This window comes from Emydura macquarii, unplaced genomic scaffold (genome assembly GCF_026122565.2).
Source record: "Emydura macquarii macquarii isolate MOO-44397 ecotype Brisbane River unplaced genomic scaffold, CSIRO-AGI_Emac_v2 contig_1551, whole genome shotgun sequence".
Lineage (NCBI taxonomy): Eukaryota > Metazoa > Chordata > Testudines > Chelidae > Emydura > Emydura macquarii.
Window position 1 is genome coordinate 7,885,138 of NW_027131688.1, and position 22,073 is coordinate 7,907,210.

General features: G+C 52.5%; 1 protein-coding gene across 1 annotated transcript in view; it reads right to left on the reverse strand.

Annotated features, from left to right (window-relative positions):
* The window catches only part of NID2 (nidogen 2), a 44,174-nt gene extending 24,610 nt beyond the window's left edge, over positions 1-19,564 (reverse strand). The window contains exons 1-5 of the mRNA XM_067555179.1: positions 19,349-19,564; positions 18,320-18,625; positions 5,380-5,612; positions 2,688-3,424; positions 91-240 (exon numbers count right to left, since the gene is read on the reverse strand). Coding sequence (XP_067411280.1) covers positions 91-240; positions 2,688-3,424; positions 5,380-5,612; positions 18,320-18,625; positions 19,349-19,564 — 1,642 coding nt within the window. The remainder of the gene's footprint in view (positions 1-90; positions 241-2,687; positions 3,425-5,379; positions 5,613-18,319; positions 18,626-19,348) is intronic.
* Between the last annotated feature and the right edge of the window lie 2,509 nt (positions 19,565-22,073).

Consider the following 22,073-nt stretch of genomic DNA (forward strand, 5'->3'; position numbering starts at 1 on the left):
AGCTCAGATAAGTCTCAAAAGAACCAGGCGACACCAGAAGCTCTGAAGCCCGGAAAAAACAAAACAAAAAAACCACCTGTTGCAATTTACCTTCTGGCAAGCAATGTCTGCCGTTCCCATAGAACTTGGGCTGGCAGTGGCAACAGAAGCCCGTGGCGTAGTCGGTGCAGAAGGCGTGCTGGGAGCACTGGCCGTGGTTCCATTCACAGGTTTCCTTGCCGGCGGGATTGTACGTGAACACTGCATCCAAAGCACAGGTTAGTACGGAGAAAGGAATCGTGCTTTCACCCATCAGCACAGAACTCTGCTAGTGAAGGTGTACAAAACACTCACAGAAACCTTCACATCGCAAAGGGAACTTGACACCCTCTTGTCATCTTTGTTTGGGGTGGGGGAAAAAAGGCAGCTGTCCCTTAAACCAGGGGGGATCCTGCAGCCCTCGTGTAACACTGACAGACCCCGGTCGTCGGCGGGCAGGATCGAACCTGGGACCTCTGAAGCTTAGTGTATGAGCCTCTACTGCATGAGGTAAAAGCCACGTGCCTCTTAGCACACGCTGTAGCAGACACATCGATCTCTAGCTGGGCTCGGTGCCGCTAGAGGGTGACAAAGCACCGTACCAAGCAGGGGTGGGCTGCACTAGCACAGATAAAACTTGCACCGCTTTCAAAGAGAGGTTAGCCTGCAGCAGGATGGGAGCCTGTGTGTTAAGCAAGTTTTCCATGGACGAAAACACGATGGGTATTTATAAGGCATCTATCGCTTTGCTCTCCAGTGGAACACCTAAGAGAGGGCGCCAGTGCGTTCCACTGGCAGAGACCCAGGCGCAAGGCATGCAGTCGTGGAAAAATCCAGCCCAGGAGGAATTGCAGCGGTACAGGAAACCTGCAAACTCTGCTCCATCGGAGGGGCTGTGGACAGCCAGTGTCCACCATCCCCATGGGTGAATTCCCCAGGGCCACAGGTGGGTGACAGTGTGAACGGTTAAACACGGCACCATCACAGCCCGTTCTCAAGTGTGCGCACGGACAGTGCCGGGGGGTTCAAAGGGGCATAGGGCCTCAGGCACCCAACTCCAATGGAAGATCAATGGGATTTTAGCGCCCAACTCCTTAGCCCCAACTGAAATCCCCATGGCATGGGCCCAGGGCCGATTGGGAGCCCCTTTCATCAATCACCGGGGCCAAGTGGCTCACAAAGCCGCAGCCTTCGTGGGAATCGCCGTAAAAGAGCCAGAGTCACTGAGGTCCGTGCAGCCGCCCCTCGGGTGAGTTTGGCCCAGCACAGGGCAAACTTCGGGTGCATGCACAGCTGCTGCCCGCCTCGGTGCTCTCCAAGATTTGGGCAGGAGTAAACGTGCTAACAGAGCCGGGCATTTGCTTTGGGAAGGGCCAGGTCTCAGTGGCACACTGCTGCAATGACTGCGAGCATCACTTTTTGGAGGTGGTGGGCTTTTCACCTTCCTGAGCAGCTTTTTTCGCACGCAGCTCACCCAACGGCCAGCCTACGTACTTTATCCGGCAGCTGGTAAATGTCACGGCTCATGCTTCGGAAGGGCTGGAGTCCCCGGCCCCGTCTCTCTCTCTCTCTCTCTGTACATTAACAACTCCTTAATCACCTTTCCTGTCATTCTTGTGATCCCAGCTCCTCACGACTCAGCAGGAGGTCTGGCAGCGCTCCCCGTGGCTTGCTGCTTCTGCCAGCTGTCTTACGGACAGACAAGCGCAATGAGCCAGCCAATGCAAGCCTCTCAGACAAAGATGCTACCTCCCTCTGACATGGCTCCGCTGCTGGTGACTTATTACCTGCTCCCCCAACCTTCCCCCCTTCTCCTCCCACGATGTTGGGCCAAGGGAGCTGGCCCTGTTTCCCACGCCCTTAAAAAAAACCAAAACAAAACCCCACACCTCCAAAACCCTCTGATAACCTCGCCAGCACTACCTGGCCTTGGTGGCGTATCAATTAAAGCAGAAGGTAGCTTGCTGTTCACTCTGCTCTGGATCAGCTAATTCCCCGATGAGTCCACACAGCTCCCCGGCCTTTTGGGGGCCCTGGTGGCCCCACAGACTCTTGCTGCAGGAAGTTAACCAATAAGATTTCTGAATATTAGAAGCATTGGTAGAATTTGGCCTCTTGGCAGTTAGTTCCCTGCTTGGAAAAAAAAAAATCTCTCTCCAAAGCCATTGTAGGGTTACACACTAACCCTGCCACTCTATTACATTTTCTCCCCACTCGTGACGTGAAGCGAAATCTCCCTTCCCTTTGGCATACCCTTAACTAGAGCAGGAGTGGCTATCAGAATCTGGCCTTATGTCACTTTGCTTTCAGTTCACACTGTTGGGAGGCACGGCTCCCAGAAGGGAATTCATTGCTCGGTGGATACGAGAGATTCAAGGTGCCGTGGGACCTCATCAAGTTAAATCACTCCCTATGGGCCAGATCCTCATCTGATGCGAATCAGCATTGCCCAATGGACTTCAGTGGAAGTCAACTCCGAAGAGCAGCTGACTTCAATGCAGAGACGCCAGTTTACATCAGTGAAGGCTCTGGCCCATCGGCTCTTAATGTCACTCGTTTGCTAATCAACAAACAGGTCCTTTTAGTGAAGAGCCCTTTAAATATTGCAAGCCACAAAGAAACCCAACAGTTTGAACTAAATTACGAACTCTTTGGGTTCAGTCACTTACCATCCGGGTTAAAGCCAATGTCTTCGTCCACACCCACCACCTGCCTGCCGCGATTAAAGGGAGGAGAGTTCTCTGGGTAGCCCTGAAGGACGACCGCCTGCTCGGGGTAGTTGTCCATCTCAGAGGGCACAGCACCACTGTCTGGGTAAGGCTGGACACCGTCCTGATCAGGGTTTTCTGGCAGCCCCTCGGTCGTTAGCTCCAGCAGGCTGTCGTCGGTCTCTAGTGAGGACGGGTTCCCGACTCCTGCCTCTTGGGAGAACTCCACTTCATCTTCGGATGCACGGGGTGACTGGGATGGCCTTTCCTGCGTCACCTGATACGGCGGCACAGATTTCACATCAGGATAGGACGGGCGAGGGCTGGACGCTGGATACGGCAGCGTGGATTCTAGTTCTGAATCCAGCCGAGTACCGGAGCGCCTTGGCTCGTTGTACAAAACATCAAGTCTCGTATAAGCCTCAGGCACCAGCTCTGTCGGCCCCGCGGGCAGGTACTCAACGTCGTCTTCTTCGTTCTCATCATAAAAGGGCTCGGCATAGTCTATGGTCTCATCAGGGTAGTCAGCATCCAGGACGTTCGGTTCCGTGGTGGCACGGTGGAGCGTGCTCTCCGGAGTTTCTAGGGAAGGCCCCTCTGAAGGCTTTTCGCCAACTCTAGCTGGCATGACATTGTCCAACTGGGAGGTGCTGCCAATGTGGAAGGCCCACACGCCAGGAATCCCTGAGTTGCTGGTTCTAGAGACCAATTACAAACAATGACATGCAACTACCATTCACAACTGCTTACAAATCACAGAGCGTCCCATCCAGCAGCTCCTGCCCAGACAAAAATCTCTCAGTGGGAGATTTGCCTGAGAAAAGACTGTAGAACTGGGGCTACAGGCCTAAATGGTCCAAAGCGGCTACTGATTTGGGGTGCCTTGATTTTTCGGGGGGCCCAATCTGAAACACCTTAAAGGGGCCTGATTTTCAGAAAATCAGTAGTGCTAACTGCTCACCCTCTGGGAAAAAACAGGCTCCTTTAATAATACCACCTACGCCTTATCTAGCTCTTTTCCTCAGTAGATCTTTAAGTGCTTTACAAAGGAGGGAAGTATCATTATCCCCATTTTTCAGATGGTGAAACTGAGGCACTGAGAGAGGCAGTGACTTGCCCAAGGTCATTCAGCAAGTCAGTGGCCAAGCCAGTAATAGAAGCCAGGTCTCTTGAGTGCAGTATTCTATCCACCAGGCAACACTGCCTCCCTTTAGGGGCCTCAAATTGGGCTCCCTTAAACTGGAACGAACCCCTTGTCCCCTTTGAAAATGTAGGCAATGATCTTTCCAGCACAGGAAAGGGTCAACGTTTTATTATGTAAGGAGGAAAATCAGTTTATTTATTACAAAAATCTCACTCAATACGTTTTCACAGCTGGTTTTTAATTCAATTTGACCGGTTATACGCAGCCTGCTCTGTGAGCTGATCCAGGCCTTAAAAGGCACTAATGCCTTGTGTGTGGGGCGGGGGAGGACGGGGGTGTTGGGGAGTTTCTTTAGAAACAGTTGGGCTTTTATGTCCACATAGTCTGCATTTTTTTCCTTCCCTTGTTCTTTATTGCTTAGGTCAGCTGTGTGCCTGAAAACAGTTGGTACTTGAGAACAGCGATCATGTACAGAACAGCTGCCCTCTCCCAAACTCAGCAGCTCCCGCTGTGGGGCTGAAATTCCCCCACAGTGCAGGGGGTCGATACAAGGCCTATGTGACATTTCAGTGTCAGATAAGCCCCAGTTTTGAAGGCTTAAGCGGTGGGCTGCCTCTCTGAACACGAGTGAATTTCAGCCCTGCCGAAGCCCTTACGGGGCTGGTGACATCACGATCACTTCCCCAGCAAACGATTCTTCAACTCTCTCATAGATACGGAGAGCTAAAAGGGAGCTCGAGAGGTCATCCAGTCCGCACCTAAACAAGCCCTGGCAGGTATTTGTCTAACCTGTTCTTTAAAACCTCCAACAACAGGAATTCCACCATCTGTCTTGGTAACCTGTTCCAGTGCTGAACCATCGTTATAGTTGGAAAGCTTTTCTTAATGTTTATCCTAAATCTCCCTTACTGCAACATAAACGGAGGCACTTCTCGTCCTATCCTTGGTGCAGGTGGAGAATAACTGAGCCCGGTCCTCTTTAGAGCCACCTTGGACACACCTGAAGACAGCGGTCATGTCACTAGAACGATAACCTGTTTCACAAAGCCTGGACTTCACCAAAAGCACTGAGGAGCCCTGGGAAGAACAGGTGAAATCCTGGCCCCGCTGAAGTTAGTGGCAAAAGTCCCATTGACTTCAGCGGACCCAGGGCTTCACCCAGCGTCAATACACAACCCCCCCAGCCCGCTTGTTTTCAGATTTTCCATTTCTTAGTGGCACCTATGATGTCCTCCACGCCAGCCCGCCGATTCAGCTAGTCAATACCTTGTTGCAATAAGAGGAGTAAGTAAAATGTCGGAAATCATCCATCCAGGCAATGGACTCCGTAGGTGTTTCTGCATACCAGGCTCCCAAATGAATAAGATGGGGTGTTTTCCCTGAGGCATCAGCTGCTTTTAACTCGGACAGCTTCACGCGCACACATTTCAGCCGCCTGGGGTTTTATCTAATGACAGAGCCACGTTACACAAAGGCGTCATTCAACGTGATCCTGTCCATGCTACTTACTGGTAGAGATTTTTAACGGACTGCTCGCTGCTGGTGAGAGTGTAATATGGCCCTTCTCTCTTTAGGTCATCCGTTTCGCCTCTGCTGAAGCCCACTCTGGCTGGCAGTTCAAGCTGGACGTTGTAAGACTCTTTGGGCCGAGTTCCAAAGAACTGAAGTCCATCAACGGGATAAAGGAAAAGGGCGTAGGTGTCGGAGTCGTCGTAGGCTAAGATTGCCTGGAAGGTGTTCAGCTGCAGAAGAAAGCAACACCACAAATGTATGAGAGACAGGCAACTCTGTACCTGACCCTGCGAAGGCTTGGATGTGAGACAGCCAGCCCTGGAATGAGGGACACAAAACTGACCTCAGCTACGTGAGACTGGTTTGACGCAATTATTTTACCGCAATTAAAATAAAGGAGGTATCAAAGGTGTGTGGGACCAGACTGGGTGACATCTCTTGTGATGAAAACGTGAGAGGTAGGGGAAATGGCTAGGATTTTCACAGCGGGCTAGGAGAATTGTGCCTCTCTGAAATTCCCTTGGGATCCTTGGAAAATCCCACCCAACATGCTTAGCCAGAAAATGTGTCAATAGCAACTGTCTCTTATCCTCTTCCCCCTTTATGTCTGGCCTTAGAATTATTACAAACCCCCAAATCTCTTTCATTGAGGAGAGAATTATTACAATCAGTGCCTTTGGAATCTAGGAAAATAATAGTGTGTCACAATCTTACATGTGTTGCAAAACGATCCGTAAGTACGATACGTTCTGTGTGTTTAAAACAAGAAAGGGAAATCGTCCCCCTGCCTCCCCACACACAATGGAGAGAGACCTCCTACCGTATCATAGGAAACACCCTGTGAAAAAATTGGGATTACAATGTGCTGATAGAACTGCTGTTACTCATCCCAGTGCTGTACAGAGGAACGAATTCGTTGTGTGCTTTCCATTTTTTGTGTGACTTGTGTTTGACTGATTCTAACACGGAATTCTTGCCTCAACGCTCACTGGAAAGCAGCCAGAGATCTACGAGGGAATCGAGATGAACCACAACCATAACACAGTCTGTATTTATTATTAGTCACTCCTTTTGTAAGGGAGAGAGATGGCTCATTGGAATGTGGTTTGATGAGCATTTTGTGGAACTGGTGCAAACGATCTACTTCAAACACGGAGAGAATCAGTTCAAACCGGCATGATCCCACTACGAGGAGTTTCCAAAGAGAGTGGAAACTCCAGGCACAAACATCTATCACCCACTAGCCAGTCAGACTAGGAGACTCACAGTCTGTTGGTAGATTAGTCCTCAGGTTCCAGATGTTACATGTGAAACAATTTTGTTGGCCTCAATCATAGTCTCTAGGGAACAATAGGGAACAGCTGGCAGTCTCTGGGGAGGAGATCAGCGATTGAACAAGGGCAGGATAACAGGGTTGCAGTCGGGAATGGAGATCATTCACCAAACTGGGGTGGGGGAGGCGGGATGGGACTTCCACAGCTCTCTCTCACATTACCCACCTGCCTTTCATTCTGGTCTGATGCTCAGACATAAACAACCCTCCCAAGACTTTCAGCATCCTACGTGACTCACTGGGGCAGGGGTTTGGGGAATCTCGTTCCATGCATAATCCCCTGTTTATGTATCAGTGATGAGACACAGGACATCCTAGCTGATCCCCAGCGAGCTGTGATGCCTCGAGCTCCTGTCCAACTGAGATGGGAACAAGAGACACACCTGAATGTGCCCCTCTGAGCCAGGAAATGTCCCTGTGAGGTCTTATTCAGCATCCTCTGGCTACAGGAAGGCACACGCTTATTATTGTAAGGCTGGATTCTTCTCTCATTTATACCCGGAGTATCTCTAGTCAGAGAATCCTAAAAACGCAGGGCAGGAAGGGACCTCGAGACAGGGGCCATCCCCCAATGCTGAGGCAGAGCTCCCCGAACCATCCCTGACAGGTAGCTGTCCAACCTGATCTTAAAAACCTCCATGAAGGGGATTCCTCAACCTCCCTGGCCCGCCTGCTGCTGTGCTTACCTACCCTTAGCGTTAGAAAGGGTTTCCCAGTAACTAACCTCAGTCTTTCTTGCTGCAGATTAACCCATTCCTTGTCCTGCTCTCGATGGCCATGGAGATGAACTGATACCAGTCTCTTTCTAACCACCTTTGACATATGTGAGGACTGATATTTCCCCTCCGCAGCCTTCTCTTCTCCAGTCTAAACATGCCCCATTCTTTCAACCTCGCCTTATAGGTCAGGCTCTGTAAACCTCTTATCATTTTTGTCGCTCTCCGCTGGACTCTCACCAATTTGTCTGCGTCTTTCTTAAAGTGTCTTGTCCAAAACTGGACACAGGAGCCCAGCTGAGACCTCACCAATGCTGTGCAGGGTGCAACGATGAACTCCCGGGTCCTCCATAGAATGCTATGGACTTCAGTGGAGATACTCCAAATACTCCAACAGCATAAGGGGCGATCAGAATCCGTTCCAAAACATCCCAACCACTGAGGTGGTCTGCTTGCGATTACGTAGGCTGTGGCTAAATTAGCTGCGCTTTACCATCATCCCTTGCCAGCTAGCAAAGACTCATTTTGGACACTGTAGTAAAACCACTCTACTGGGAAAAGTGCCGTTTTGCGGCAATCTACGCTAGGGGCGTCTGCTGGCACCATTATAGACCTCAGCGATCACACCTCTTCTCACCCACAACACGGCTCTGCCCGCAGAAGGCTGTCGTGTAGACATGGCCACCGCCCTGGTCTACACACAGGTTTTGTACCGCTAAGGATGTGAATTTTCTTCCACTACAGTTCTACCAGTACAACTGCACACGTGGGCAGAGTTATACTAGTGAAAAGGTGCCTTACACCAATGTATCTTATTCCTCATCCCCCTCACTAGAGGATATCTCAACGTAAGCACATTTATACTGCCATAACTGCCTCAACATTTGGGGGTTGGTGCAATTTGTGTGTGTGTAGACAAGGCCCAGTGCACCGGAAAGGAAGCTGCTAATTCCTTGGAACATGAGTAAGTATAACCCCGGGTCTCCTTGGAACAGCTGTATCTTGTAGTCCAGCCAGGCCAGTGTAAATGGTGTTGCTCCAGCGAAGCAAGTCGATCCATGCTGATTTACACCAGCGCTGTCTAAAAGTGGTTCTAAGCAAGAATTTTTAGACTGACCATGGAGGGGCTCTGGTTAGCGAAGCTCCTAGGGCGTCCCAAAATTAAAATAGGTCCCCTGCCCATTCTCTGTGGGTGAAATTCAGCCAAGGCAGCGACCCAGGACATCCATCTCTAGATCTGCTTCTATGACCCTCATCACCATGGTATCGGATTTCATTCCCACAGTCCCCATGTGAGATAAGGCAGAGCTATTAGCCCCATTTTACAATTGGGAAACTGAGGCAGGGGGTAGCTTAAATGACGTGCCCGAGGTCATACTGGAATTCCGGGGCTCAGCCAGGAACTAAGTCCAGAATCCAGTGCCCTACCCCCGTCCCTCCTCCCCAAATGGCGCACAAGCACAGTATAGGTTTCACGCTGGAACCTCTGCACAGAGATGAATTCACCACTTGAGAGGCGATCAGCCACATAACAAGCATTGCATCACTTGTATGGCTCCACTATGAGACATCCGTCCGCTTCAACACGATCCTAAATAGATTCCCACTTCCTTCCCTCTCTCCCCACGGACGGACCGCCCAAGCCTCCCAGAGAGTTATTACCAGGACGTTCTAGTCCCCAGCATGCATTCCTCTGCAGTGGGGCTCCTCCATCATTGTTCTCTACTTCATCTTCCTGGCTCTTAACCCCAGCTCTTCTTTTTCAGAGCACACAGGAAACTCCTTCACATCATCTGATTTTTCCTTCCCAACCAAGAGGCTTTTATCCTTCCTTATCCCTCTGCCTTCACGTAAGCTCCCAAACTCACTCTCTCAGCTGAGCACCGAGTCCTGGCTTCACGTAAACACCCTTGGTTAGAAGAACATTGAGCAAACACAGCTGCCTCTGTTACCAAAATGCACAGCTACAAGCTGTGGTCCAGAGTATTTGTGGTCCAGAATATTTGGGGTGAAATCCTGGCCCCGGTGAAATCAATGGAAATTGTCATTGACTTAGCCAGACTGCCAGGATGTCAGCCTTGATCTGGGCCGCGTTTCCTCTGAACGTTCTGCAGAGCGTTAGTTTTCAGCGGGAGTTTGCAGCTACCGTCTCAGAGTACCTAGTCTGCCTATCTCGTCCGTCAATGAACTATCTTGCAAGATAAACCCACATCCGTTATATGCTGAGCTCATTTGGACTACAGGACCTTGCATTGCTAACTTTATTCTGTCACGCCACAATCATCTCTAGGTTTAAAGGAGCGTTTGTTCTGCAGCTGATTCTCCTGTCACTCGCCCCAGCCTTTCTTGGCTGTGACCCCACTGACTACGGCTTCTCGGTGTCTATCCGTTCCCCAGCTGTAAAGGGCCATAATAATACTTCCTTTCTCACACTCTGTCTTGTCTCTTCAGACCGTAGGCTGTTCGAGCAGGGACTGTCTCTGTGTGTATGTATCGCACAAAGGGGCCCTGATCTCAGTTGGGTCCATTAAGGGCTACTGCAACATAAGTACAGAATTATAGTGAGCCCCTGGTGTTTATTGGGGGGCGATGGGGAGAGAAAGGAATTAAAATGATGTTTTAAAGCCTTTTCAGAGAAACACAATCCTATTAATAATCCAGGTCTGAGCGGGATGATGAGTACAAAGCCAGGAAAAGTTGCCCTCCCAAGTCCGTTAGCTTTTGGCTTGGCTGATGCTCGGCCGCGTGGACTTTTCTCATTACAAACTGTGGCATAGCAACCCCCCTTGGTCTCGCCTATTGGCAGCCGTCTCCTTCGGCAGCGGAGCCTGTGATAACTCTGCCCCAACCTGGACCAGGCCTTTGGCTCTTCCCCTCGGCCCCTCTCTGGCGGAGCGTTTGGGGCAGGCCTTATTTCAAGGTCTGGGGAGGGAGTCCTTCAACCCCGCGGGGGAGGGGCGGGTAGGCCCAGTCCGTGTATATGCCCCGGGAGGTATCTTGCTGTGGCTCCTTCTCAGGGCTGTGGACGTGGTGGTAAAGCCCTGGCGGGTCGGAGATACCGGTCCTTGCCGCAGGCTGTGGCCGGGGTTTTTCCTCTCTCTGCTTCTCTGGCTGAAGAGAAGCACTTTCTCCTGGTCTGGGGGAGTTTCTCCTGCGGCCACCACAAACCTTCTGCAGCTCCTTTCTCTCCTTCTCCTTTGTTCCCCCCTGCCCTTTAGGGAAGGCAGGGTTGAAGTACACCTGGAATAGCCTTTCATTGGGTCCAGCTGTCTCGAATTGACCTGCAGTAACCTCTCCTCTGCCTGCAGGGAAAAGGGCCTTTAGCATTCTAGGGCTCACATACCAGCCTTGGTATACCCTTTGGTAGCCATCTGGCCTGACTTTACTACATATCCCCCCCCACCCCCACCTCAACACTATGGGGTTGGGCTACTTGGGTACTTCCGCATTGCCACGTTTGGCCCCCGCCCTATGCTGCCCACTGAAGTGGAACGGCTGTAATGCCAGGAACCATCACGTCGCCCGTGCATTCTGCTCCTCGTTGTGGTGCATCCACTTCAGGGGGGCATGGTCTGTAACCGGGGTAAACTTCCGCCCACTCAGGTAATACTGGAGGGTTTCCAGAGCCCATTTCACTGCTAGGCATTCCCTCTCTACTACTGCGTACTGGTGTTCCTGGGGCAGGAGTTTTCTGCTGAGGAGTAAGACTGGGTGTTCTTTGTCCCCCAGCATCTGCGATTTGGCACCCAACCCGACCTCTGAGGTAAGATGAACTCTTTCTTGAAATCTGGGGCTATCGGTACTGGACTATGACACAGGGCAGTTTTTAAGTCCGTGAAGGCTTCTTCCGCCAAGTTGGACCACTTCACTATGTCAAGGCCGCGGGCTTTCATCGGGTGGACGGGATAGATTTGTTCGGGTTTTTGGCGGTCAGGATGTCACACCTTATAGTCAACCTCCCCAACGGCCTCTGCTATTTCATACAGCCCCTGCCACCTGACAAAGAGCTTGCTTTCCGGTGTGGGCACCAACACCATTACCCAATCGCCAGTCTGGAACCTCCGGACTCTTGCCTGACTATTGGAGTAGGCCCGCTGGGCCTCCTGGGCCTTCTCGAGGTGCTCCCGCACGATGGAAGTGACTCAGTCAATTCGGTCCCGCATCTGGATCACGTGCTCAAGGACGTTCTGCCCCTGGAGGGGCTGTTCTTCCCAACCCTCTTTGGCAATGTCCAATCTGCCGTGGGGGTGGCGACCATAACAGTTCGAAGGGGGAGAACCCCGTGGACGTCTGGGGCACCTCCCTGACTGCAAACATCAGATAGGGTAGCAAGGTGTCCCAATCCTTCCCGTCCCGGCTCACCACCTTCCTCACCGTACTCGTCAGAGTTCTGTTGAATCGTTCGACGAGGCCATCCGTCTGGGGGTGATAAACTGATGTTCGTAAGGTCTGGACGCGGAGCAGCGTGCATATCTCTTTCATCAATTTGCACACAAAGGGGGTCCCTGGGTCCGTCAGGTTCTCTTGGGGTATTCCTACCCTAGAGAAGATTTGCAGCAACTCCTTTGCAATTGTTTTGGATGTTGTATTACAGAGGGGTATGGCTTCAGGGTATTGGGTAGCATCGTTTAGGACCATGAGCACATATTGGTGGCCCTGGACTGACTTCTCCAGGGGGCCTATTAAGTCCATGGCGATCCTCTCAAACGGGACCTCAGTAATCGGCAGGGGCACAAGTGGGGCTGTAAGTGTGGTCGAGGGCTGTGGAGTTGGCACTCCGGGCAGGAGGTACAATACCAGTGGGCTTCCGCATAGACCCCCCGGCCAGAAGAATCTCCGCAGGATCCGATCCAGCGTCTCGTCTATCCCCAGATGCGCTAGGTCTAGCGCCGCCCTCTGGTGCCCTCGTGGTACCAGGAGTTGCTCCACTTCTTCCTCTCGCACTTGGGCCACCCAGTACAATAAGTCTCTTCGGATCACAAAGTATGGCCCAGGGCCCTTGGTCTTTCCTTCCACAGGGACACCATTTACTTCCACCACTTCTTTCCTAATACTGGTGTACGGCGGATTATTGGCTTGGTCTTGGGCAAAGTTCCCGAGGGCGGGCCCAATGTCCTCAATTTCAAGGGGGCCAACTTCCGGCTCTTTGCTTGGCGAGGCCCCATCGGGACTAGATCCAGCCTCCGGCTCGTCAATAGCTGGGGTGGCCCCCCTGACGTTGGATGGGATCGCCTCCCAACTAGGGGAGCCTTTTGGTTCTGGGTCAAGATCCTGGTCCCCAGCCATTTGTCAGCTCTCCTCTCCCGTCGCGTCTTCTGCCGTTTCTCCATGATGGGGAACAGGTCTAGGGCAAATTCAGCGAACACTGGGGGAGGACAACCTATGGAGGCCTCCCTGCTGATTTCGGGGTCACTACCCACCTCGCTTTCTCCCGTGGGGAGTAGACACCCAAACCCTGGGAAGTCCCGGCCTATGAGAACTGGGTAGGGAAGTTTCGGGACGACGCCCGCTGTTACCCTCGTAGTACGCCCCTCAATCCCGATATGGACCGGAATGGTCGAATAAAAATTGACCGTGCCGTGCACACAGGTTATCCTGGTGCATTTGGCCGGGACAGCTGGTCCTGGCCCACCAGTTTTCCTGAGACCAGACAGACAGCGCTCCCAGAGTCCACTAGAGCAGTGGCGGCTATGCCATTCACTTTGACTGGCCGGGTGTTATGGGCTGTCTCCGCTACCCCCACCAGGTAGACCAGGCTGCAGGGACTGGCAGACTCACCCAGCCTACATTGCATGGGTTCCCCTGCATTTGGGCATTGGGCGGCTAGGTGCCCTAGCTCCCCACAGGTATAGCACCGGTACCCTAGTCGGGACTCCCCCTTATTCGTTGGGCTGCCTGACTTCAGGCCACAGACCTCCCCAAATCCCTTTGGAGACTCAGGCCGCCCCCCAGTCTCCCTTCTCCCCAGCATGGGTTTGCCCGATGCCTCGGGCATCTGACCCTTTGGGGCGGGGACAAGCCTCCTATTCCGGCACCCTTCTTCCCTGGCAGCCTGCGAAAGCTCCTTGGCCGCTAACTGTCTCTCGAGGAGGGCAACCAAGTCATCATAGGAGGAGGAATCATTGTGGCTAACCCACCCCCTCAGGTCTGGCGGCAGCCCCCTCGTGAACCTGTCCAGGATGAGGATCTCGGTAATCCTGACCGTGCTGGGGACTTCTGGGCGCAGGTGAATCAGGTCGAAGAGCTGCAACTTCGGCGCCCGGCCCTCCTGGTACCTCCACTCGTGGAACCTCTGGGCCCGGGTGGCTGTCGTCACTCCAGCCCTTGCGAGGATTTCCGTCTTCAGCTGAGGGTAATCCGAGGCAGCCTCCGCTGTCAGGTCATAGTAAGCCTCCTGGGCCTCCCCACACAGGAATGGGGCCATTAATCTTGGGGCCAGGCCTCCCGCAGGGCTGTCCTCTCAAAGGCGAGCAGGAGTGCTCTTGGCACTTCCCGGCTCACAAACAGTATATCCTTTTGTAGCCATCTGGCCTGACTGTACCACAAAACATTTCACCAGCCAATAAAGGGTCCCAGCTCCGTTTTCAGTCTCTAGCATTTCCACAAGACAGTCGTCAACCCTGCCACATAAAGGGAGCTTGTTGAGAAGGACACACGCACACTCAGGCATTTAGGACTATGCCCCAGTGACGGCAGTTCAGCAACACAAACAAAGCTGCACTGGGAAAAGATCTCAAAGGGGGCGGAGGGGGGGGTCACTCTACAAAGCTGGGCAATCAGAGACTGCACCCATTCCATCCCTGGTGCAACTTCATTGAAGTCAAGAGAGTTTACTCTGGGGCTTGATTCTACCCACTAAATCCTCCCTAAACAAACTGAGAATAATCAGCCAGGACCGCTGCTAACGTTTGCCAGAAGGCGTGGGGGAAATCGGACACAGAAGAGTGATGTATGGTGTGTAAAGGACAGAGGTCAGAGAGCGAGAAAGGTCAGCTCAGGGCTTGTTACTAGGTTGATCTCAGTGGAGTCAGCCTGTTTAACACTTGTTCAAAGAGCCAGAGAGGGCAAATTCCAGCTTCCCAACGAAGGGTAAGTCAGATTTAAATGCGCTTCGCTGTGCAGGCTGCCAGAGCCCACACGGCTCTCAAGTAGTGTTGCTGTTTTCAATTACTTGATCCCAAGCGTGCCATTGAATAAAAACCACTGGGGAGAAATGTCTGTGACATGCTGGAAGTCGATGTCCCTAACTAAAGCAGCAGCATTGTCAGCAACAGCATATTCAGCATTGCCAAATGGCATCGTTTTATAACAATCTCATCTGGTGTTTAGTTTAAAGCCCCTGCTCCTGGAGTCACGTGATTATGTGAGACTCGTAATTTGCATTTTAAAAACCATGAGGTTCTAGCTCTCATAGATGCAGAGAAAACCTTGAAAGTGTGACCCCCAAAGGCTCAAAACCCAGGAGGCAAATAAAAAGAACCCCATTTTTAAAAAAGTCTCGTGATTTTTAAGCCAGTCTCATGATTTTTTTTTTTTTTTTTGTAGGGTGGGGGCAGATTTTTTGAACACTTGAGATCAATAAAATTGTTCCTCCTTGCATGCCCTGTGCTGGGCATGTCATAGGAAGCGGATATTTTAATTAGTGATTGCATGATTGTTTTCCCTGATGCACACAGCAACTTCCTCCTTCAAACAAAACGCATTTTGCTTCATTCCCATTTGGTACCAGGTTAGGATCTCCCTCTTTCCCAAAACTGCCATAAAAACCCTCAGCACAAAGCCCATCGGTGACCTGCACTTCCTATGTCAGACCAACATCCTGCAGCGGAGATGCACTGGCATGGCACCAACCCCCACAAGTGGGCCAGGTGGCTCCAGCGACTGTGTTAAGCAGCAGACGTTTTAAGAAGATGAGTTGAGTGGAGAGCTGCACTCCTGGTCCCTGCTTAGCACGGCGTGGGATTGTTTTTCCAGTCAATCAGTCAACCAGCAGGAGCAGACCATAGAGGGAGGCAGTGGATGTCACTGCTTCACCTGGGAATCAGAGGCGCATTGCTAGTGGGAAAGAGGCACTGCTACAGATTGAAAAGCAACTGGACGTTCAGCCGGACTCTGCCTCTGTTCATCACAAGCATGGACAGGCAGAAGGCTCAGTTGGTATATGGCCTCATAAGAGCCCGTGGGAAGAGAGAAAGAATCTATTTCTAAGATTCTGGGGGTCCTGGAGCAAAGAGGCCAGGGGACAGTGCTTTAGCGGTTTTCTCAATCCCAGGACAGGCTGTCACGCATCAAATGCTTGAGCAGAAGGAGCAGCCGCAGAAAGACATTTATAGAGAAGCAGCACGGGCCCACACGCGGCCTAGATGAGGAGAGTAACGTTGAGGAGAGAAGGCGTTGTTTTCTGGAGGCGCCCTTGACAGTTGCAACCTCTTAACACAGCAGGACAAGCGCAGAACAATGCACCTCACCACATTATCCCCACTGCAGGATAGGGCTCTTCTATTTGTCCTCTCATCATACAAAAGCCAGGGCCTGGCCAATGAAACTGAAAGGCTGCACATTTAAAAGTCGATTAAAGGAAACGTTTTTGTATAAAATGAGTGGTTGGTTAGCCCGTGGAACTCATTGCAACAAGGCACCATTGAAGTCCAGGGTTTAGCAAGATTCAAAGAAGGATAGGGCATTTATACAGACAACTGAATAATGAGAACATTCAGAGTTACATTAACATGGGTTTTTTTTAAAGTCTGGAGGGGATATAGGCAGTGGAGTTGCAGCCCGATATAAATATTATATGTATATATAAATATTATAAATAATTAATATAAAGATTCATGCTTCAGGGTAAAAAACAGCTCCTAACTGATGGGGTCAGGAAGAAATGCACTACTGGACTTTATTCCATCATTGCCCATCTCTGAAGCATCAGGTACCAGTCACTGTCAGAGACAGGGATGCTGGATTAGATGGACCACTTGTCTGACCTGGGATGGCAACTCCTATGTTCCTATCATGTTACAACATGATGTTAGCATGCCATCAGCAAGCTGCATGCAGGCAGCTCAGAACAGAAAATCAATGGTATTTTTCAGAAAGCTTTTCTCTGCAACCCAAAAGACCTCTTGATGATTCCCTGTTCTGTTCATTCCCTCCGAAGCACCTGGCATTGGCCACTGTCAGAAGACACGACACTGGGCTACAAGGACCATTGGTCTGACCCAGTATGGCTGTTCTTAATTCCAGATTATTTTTTTAAAAACCACTGCAGACAGGTTTTCAGGGCAGATGAGGAGACGTGCAGCTATTGGGACAGCACTATAAAAACCAAGGAGCGTGGCACAGACCACACTAGGAGCTCCCTAGCCCTCAATAAGGAATCATACCAGTGAAACAGTGTTCATCGTGACAGCAATTTCCACCTTCATGGGCCAGATCCATGAAATAACACTGGGATCCAAGTGCTGTGAATCTGAAAGTGTTTCAGTCTATTCATGCGCGTTATCAGTTTGTGTCACTGAAAAACATGAATCACCGCAGGAAGTTCTTGAGACCAGATCTCATTGGTGCCTGCTTTCTATACACCCTATCAACCCACAGTGGAAATTCTGAAAGCTATTCCCCACTGACGTTTGTTAACAAGTAACTGGGAAAACAAAACCCAGAAAAGGAGCCGAGGATCCCAAATCATTAACACGATGGTTGGAGTCCTAAAAATCCCCAATTCTGGGCCGAATCCTACACTCAGAAGTATCAGTGCCTCGGAGGCAGATTCTGATCTCAGTTACACCCGTGTAAATGCAGAGCAACGGCACTGAAGTTACATTTGCAGCAAAGACCAGTGGGAGATTTCTGCACCACCTCCAGCTTAGATCACCACCCAGAGTACTCCAAGTACTCCTGATTGGTTTTCTCTTTGCAATGCAGTATAGACAAGGTCTTTGCGGCCGGGACCAAGTCTTTGCACACGTGGAGTGAACGCTGTTGGTAGTCAATAAATTATAATTGCAAGAGAGTGTGAATCCCTTGCTCCCCGTGGTGTGCAGTGATTGACAAGAGTTGCCCAGCTAACTTCAGCAGGACTCCTCGGGCGAGTGACTACTCGCCTAGGAGCAAGAGGTTCACAATTGGTCCCTAAGGGTTTTGTGACGGGTATTTTAGCCTCAGCCCCTCTGCTCTAACGATGGGCTTGTGAGGTCCGAGTTGTGCTGCCATCAACTGTTCAGTTATAGACGCTCTAACCTAGTTTGGGTGGTGACCGTAAGTCTGAGCTCTGGATCAGCATGAGGTGGTAGAGCGCATATGAGTGAACAGGTCTCAGAGTACGTCTACACTGCACATTTAACCGAGAGGCACTTTACGCCCAGGCTAGCCGACCCAGCTAGGGTTGCAGGTTAGAGCCTGAACTCCGCTTTCACTCGGCCTGAATGTCACCCGCACTGCAGTGTAGACGTAGACTAAATCACTCCAATGCTGATCGTCTTCCAATGCCCTTCCCACAACTCCCCCCTCCAAGCACAGAGAAGTTCTTCTGTGACACAATTAACGGGAATCCTAGCGTGTCTCAACACAGAGAACCCGGGGATCTGTCCCCAGACACACATGGATGAGTGCAGAGAAACAGTGAGGATGCTGAAATGCAGGTAGGACTTTGCACGAGGGGTGCTCAGACCTAAGCGCCAGTCATCTGGGATGACTTGCAGTGTAGACAAAACCTTAGCCTGAAAAACTGGTACAGATGCTCAAAAAAACCAGGGCCATTGACCCGGGTAATATGTACAGGATGCATTTCTGGCTAGAAACCTTCTCCCAGCCACATCTCTCTCTGGAATTATACTGCTTCTTCAGATCCCAAGGGGATCATGGCAGCTAACCTTAAAGGTGTCCTTACTTTCTTGGAGGGCTCCGAGTTTCGAGACACTTCCTCGTAGGCCGCCACGTTCTCCCAGGTGGCAACGAAGGCATGGGTGGGGGTGAAGGCGGCTGCACTAGGAAATGCAGCATGGATAAGGCGAGCCGCCTGGCCCAGCACCTCAGAGGACTCATCCTCCCGGTAATAGATCTTCCCCTTCCCGCCGCTGGTGTCGATATCCGACAGGAAGGGGGCGATGGCTGGGAAGTCGGTGGGGAAGTCGTCATCCACGTACTGGGTCTCTCTGGGGAAGTCCTGGGTGGAAATGATTCCATTGGTCCCTACCTACAGGGAGACAGCAAGGAACACACGGCTCAAAGCCCCCTCCACAGCCCGTCCATCCATACAGGACTCCTGTCAACAGGCAGCAACAGCTGCAGAAAGATCCCATTCACTGCAACCCTACTTCCGCCAGTTCCTCCCTCCCGCCCCAGGCCATGGCCCCGGCCAAGTCCTTCCACCCACCCCATCCACAGGGCTTTTTCCAGTCCAGCAACGGGCACAACGGCCAGAAGGGACCTCACCTCCCTCGCCCAACATGCCAGGGAGGGGAACAAAGACCTCAGCTGCCTCCCCTGTGCCCCTCCGCCCGTGGGAGCTCCATCATCACCGCGGGTGGAGGACAACGCTTCCCAGTGCCCTTAGCTAGACCAGAGCCGGGAAAGGGACAGGGAGGGGAGCATGCAGGGGTGCCCACGGGCACCCCAAGTTCTGTGGCGCCGCTCTGGGCCCGTCTCAGGACTAGTTTGAGCCTCCAGCCGTCGGCGGGCAGGGGGGGTGACCAGGCATGAAGGGGGGCTAAAGGGGGCCAATCCGGGAGAGGGGGGGGAGCCGGTCCTACCGAAGGCAGAGCCCCGAACGACCCACACATCTGGGCACCGCACGGGGGCGGCGGGGAACCTGCTCCCCCCCGACGGTGGGATCCCCGCCGCCCAGTCCGCGGGTTCGAGCCCGCCCGGGGGCGCTAAGGGGCGGGGGGGGATAAGGACCAGGCGCCCGGCCACTTACATAGAGCTGCCCGAAGCGCGCCTCGTAGAAGAGCAGCGGCCGGCGGAGCCGCAGGGCGGCCGAGCTCTCGTCGTCGCCGGCCGGCAGCAGCCGGTCCCCGCGGGGCTCCCCGTAAGGGGCCAGCTCCGGGCGGGCCAGCGCCGCCGCCCAGCCGAGCAGCAGCAGCAGGCAGAGCGCGCCCGGCAGCAGCGGCGCGGGGGGGGCCCGGCCCGGCATGCTGGGCCCGGGGCTGGGCGAGGCGGCAGCGGCAGCGGCAAATCCTTCCAGCCGGGGGGTGGGTGCGAACCGCGGCCGGCCCGAGCGCTGCTGCTGCTGCCGCCGCCCGCTGCTCCTGGCCCGGGGCGGGGTCTGGGCCCGGCCCGGCGATTGGTGCCCGCAGCCCGGCCCGCGGCCAATCGCTTCGCTCCCAGCCGCTGGAGAGGCGCCGCAGCTGGACCTGGTTAGCCCCGGGCTGGGGCTGGGGGGGTCCCGCTGCTCGGCCCCCCCTCCCGTGCTCCCCGCCCGCAGAGGGGGCCAAGGGCCTGGCCACCCCCGCCTGTCCCGAGTGGCAAAGCCAGGACCGGGGGAAGGGGCAAGAGGCGCCTATGTCATCAAAAGCCCCACATAGCGGGACCGTCCCTATAAAATCAGGCCATCGGGTCACCCAACTCCTGGGCCGGGGGTTATATGGGGGAAAGGTCGGGGTTATAAAGCCTGTCTTTGTATGGAAACTTTCTGCGATCTGGCTGGAGGGGGTGTTGACTCAGCCCCCTGCCACGCAGCTGCCAGTCCTGGTCACACCCCCGCCTGGCCAGCCGTGCGAAGAGGTCAGCTAGGATGCAGAGGTGGCCCCGGTGGAGCAGAGCCCGCCCTCAGGCGATAAGGGGGGGTTAAGGACCAGGCGCCCACCCTCTGCTCCTGTTTGGCCATCCGGCGGTGATGTGGACGGAGCCAGGGGCAAGTCTGGGAGGAAGGCACGACTGCCTCTTGGCCGGCTGTCCACAAGGAAACGCCCACACGATGGGGGTTTAGGAGCGTGAGGAGATTTTTAGGCTGGGGCTTGGCAAACTCCCAGTTTGCAGCTTAGACCTCCCTCCCCTTCCGGCCCATTCCAACCGAGATGCAGAAAGCCCGGGAAGCCACACATCAGTCACACGCTCAAACGTTGGACGGCCAAGAGCGTCACCAGGGAGGGACCTCCATTTTTGGGTGCCCAAGTTGAGCCCCTCCAAAAAGGAGCCTCATTTGTCAAAGGAGGGGTGCTCCCCACTCTCTGAGACACAAGCCCCTTTCAGGGTATCGCAACTTGGGCACCCACACATGGAGGCAGCCTTTATCACTCGCCACTTCTGAAGATCTTGGCCTGATTCTTTACCAGGCATGTTGCAAACCTGCTTGATCGTCTCTGCCTGATAATCTCACTATAGGGAGATTTCTCATTCCCTACACACGGCTCTTTGGTCTGGAACATTTGCATGATCTATGCTTGACAAGCACATACAGACATAAGTCCATGGTCCATCGAGCCCAGTATCCTGTCTTCCGACAGCGGCCAATGCCCGGTGCTTCAGAGGAAAATGAACAGAACAGGTACTCATCAAGTGAAACAAAAGCTAGGGCATGGTTTTGAATTCCCGCTGATTGTGGCTAATAGCCATTGATGGACCTATCCTGCATGAATTTATCTAAACATCACTTAGGATTGAGCACAGCGGGTCGAACGACCAGAGGCTGGCAGAGCAGCCGGAGGAGTAAGCAAGGTGCCTTCTCTCCCCCATCCCCTCTAGTGGGAGGTGAACTCCCACAAATGCACCTCTGAACTCTGGGTCTTCTCTGACCAGCTGTGAGGGGGGTGCAATGGAGGGAGAAGAGAGGGGCACGTTAAAGCAACTTTTAGTTGTTGGACTTTAAGAACCCGAGGCAAAGACACTACCCAATGTACTCTGCGGTGTGGATTTTGTGGGGGTTTTTTTGTAAAAAAAACACAGCAGTTTTGTCTGATGAGCTTTAATTGCTTTAATAAAAGTTCTGTCTTAGAAAAGAGACATGCTTATTATCAACCATGTGTATTCCTTTTGTTTGGTCCCGAATGGCAGAAACAGATCTGGCTACCTTTTTTTTTTCCCCCAAGGGAATATTGTGGACTCCATTTGTGTACAAATACAATTTTTAACACAAGGATTTCCAACTACTTTTGCCAGCCATGAAAGCATTCAGGGCAGTTCTCAAGTCTAACTTCCTCCGCCTTCCCAAGCTTGTACACTGTGAAAAAACATGACAAACGCCGACAGTGTTAATAGAGCACTGTGCTAATTCATCACTGCTGCGTCAAGCCTTCATGTGGACTGTCTCCATTCACCTCGTCATTTGCTGCTTTGTGTCTCTCTGACACCTTGAGCTGCGAGCGACACTTTCCCACAAATGATTGGCCCCAATGTCATGCCATTCTACAAGCATCACTACATACAGTTTGAGAGGGAGGGGCTGGTTTATCTCATCAGTGGGTTGGCAAGCCCAACTTCAGTACCAGGCAAACTGGTTGAAACTATAGTAAAGAACAGAATGATCAGACACATAGATGAATACGATTTGTTGGGGAAGAGTCAACATGGTTTTTGTAAAGGGAAATCATGCCTCACTAATCTACTAGAATTCTTTGAAAGGGTCAACAAGCGTGCGGACAAGGGTGATCCAGTGGATATAGCATACTTAGATTTTCAGAAAGCCTTTGAGAAGGTCCCTCACC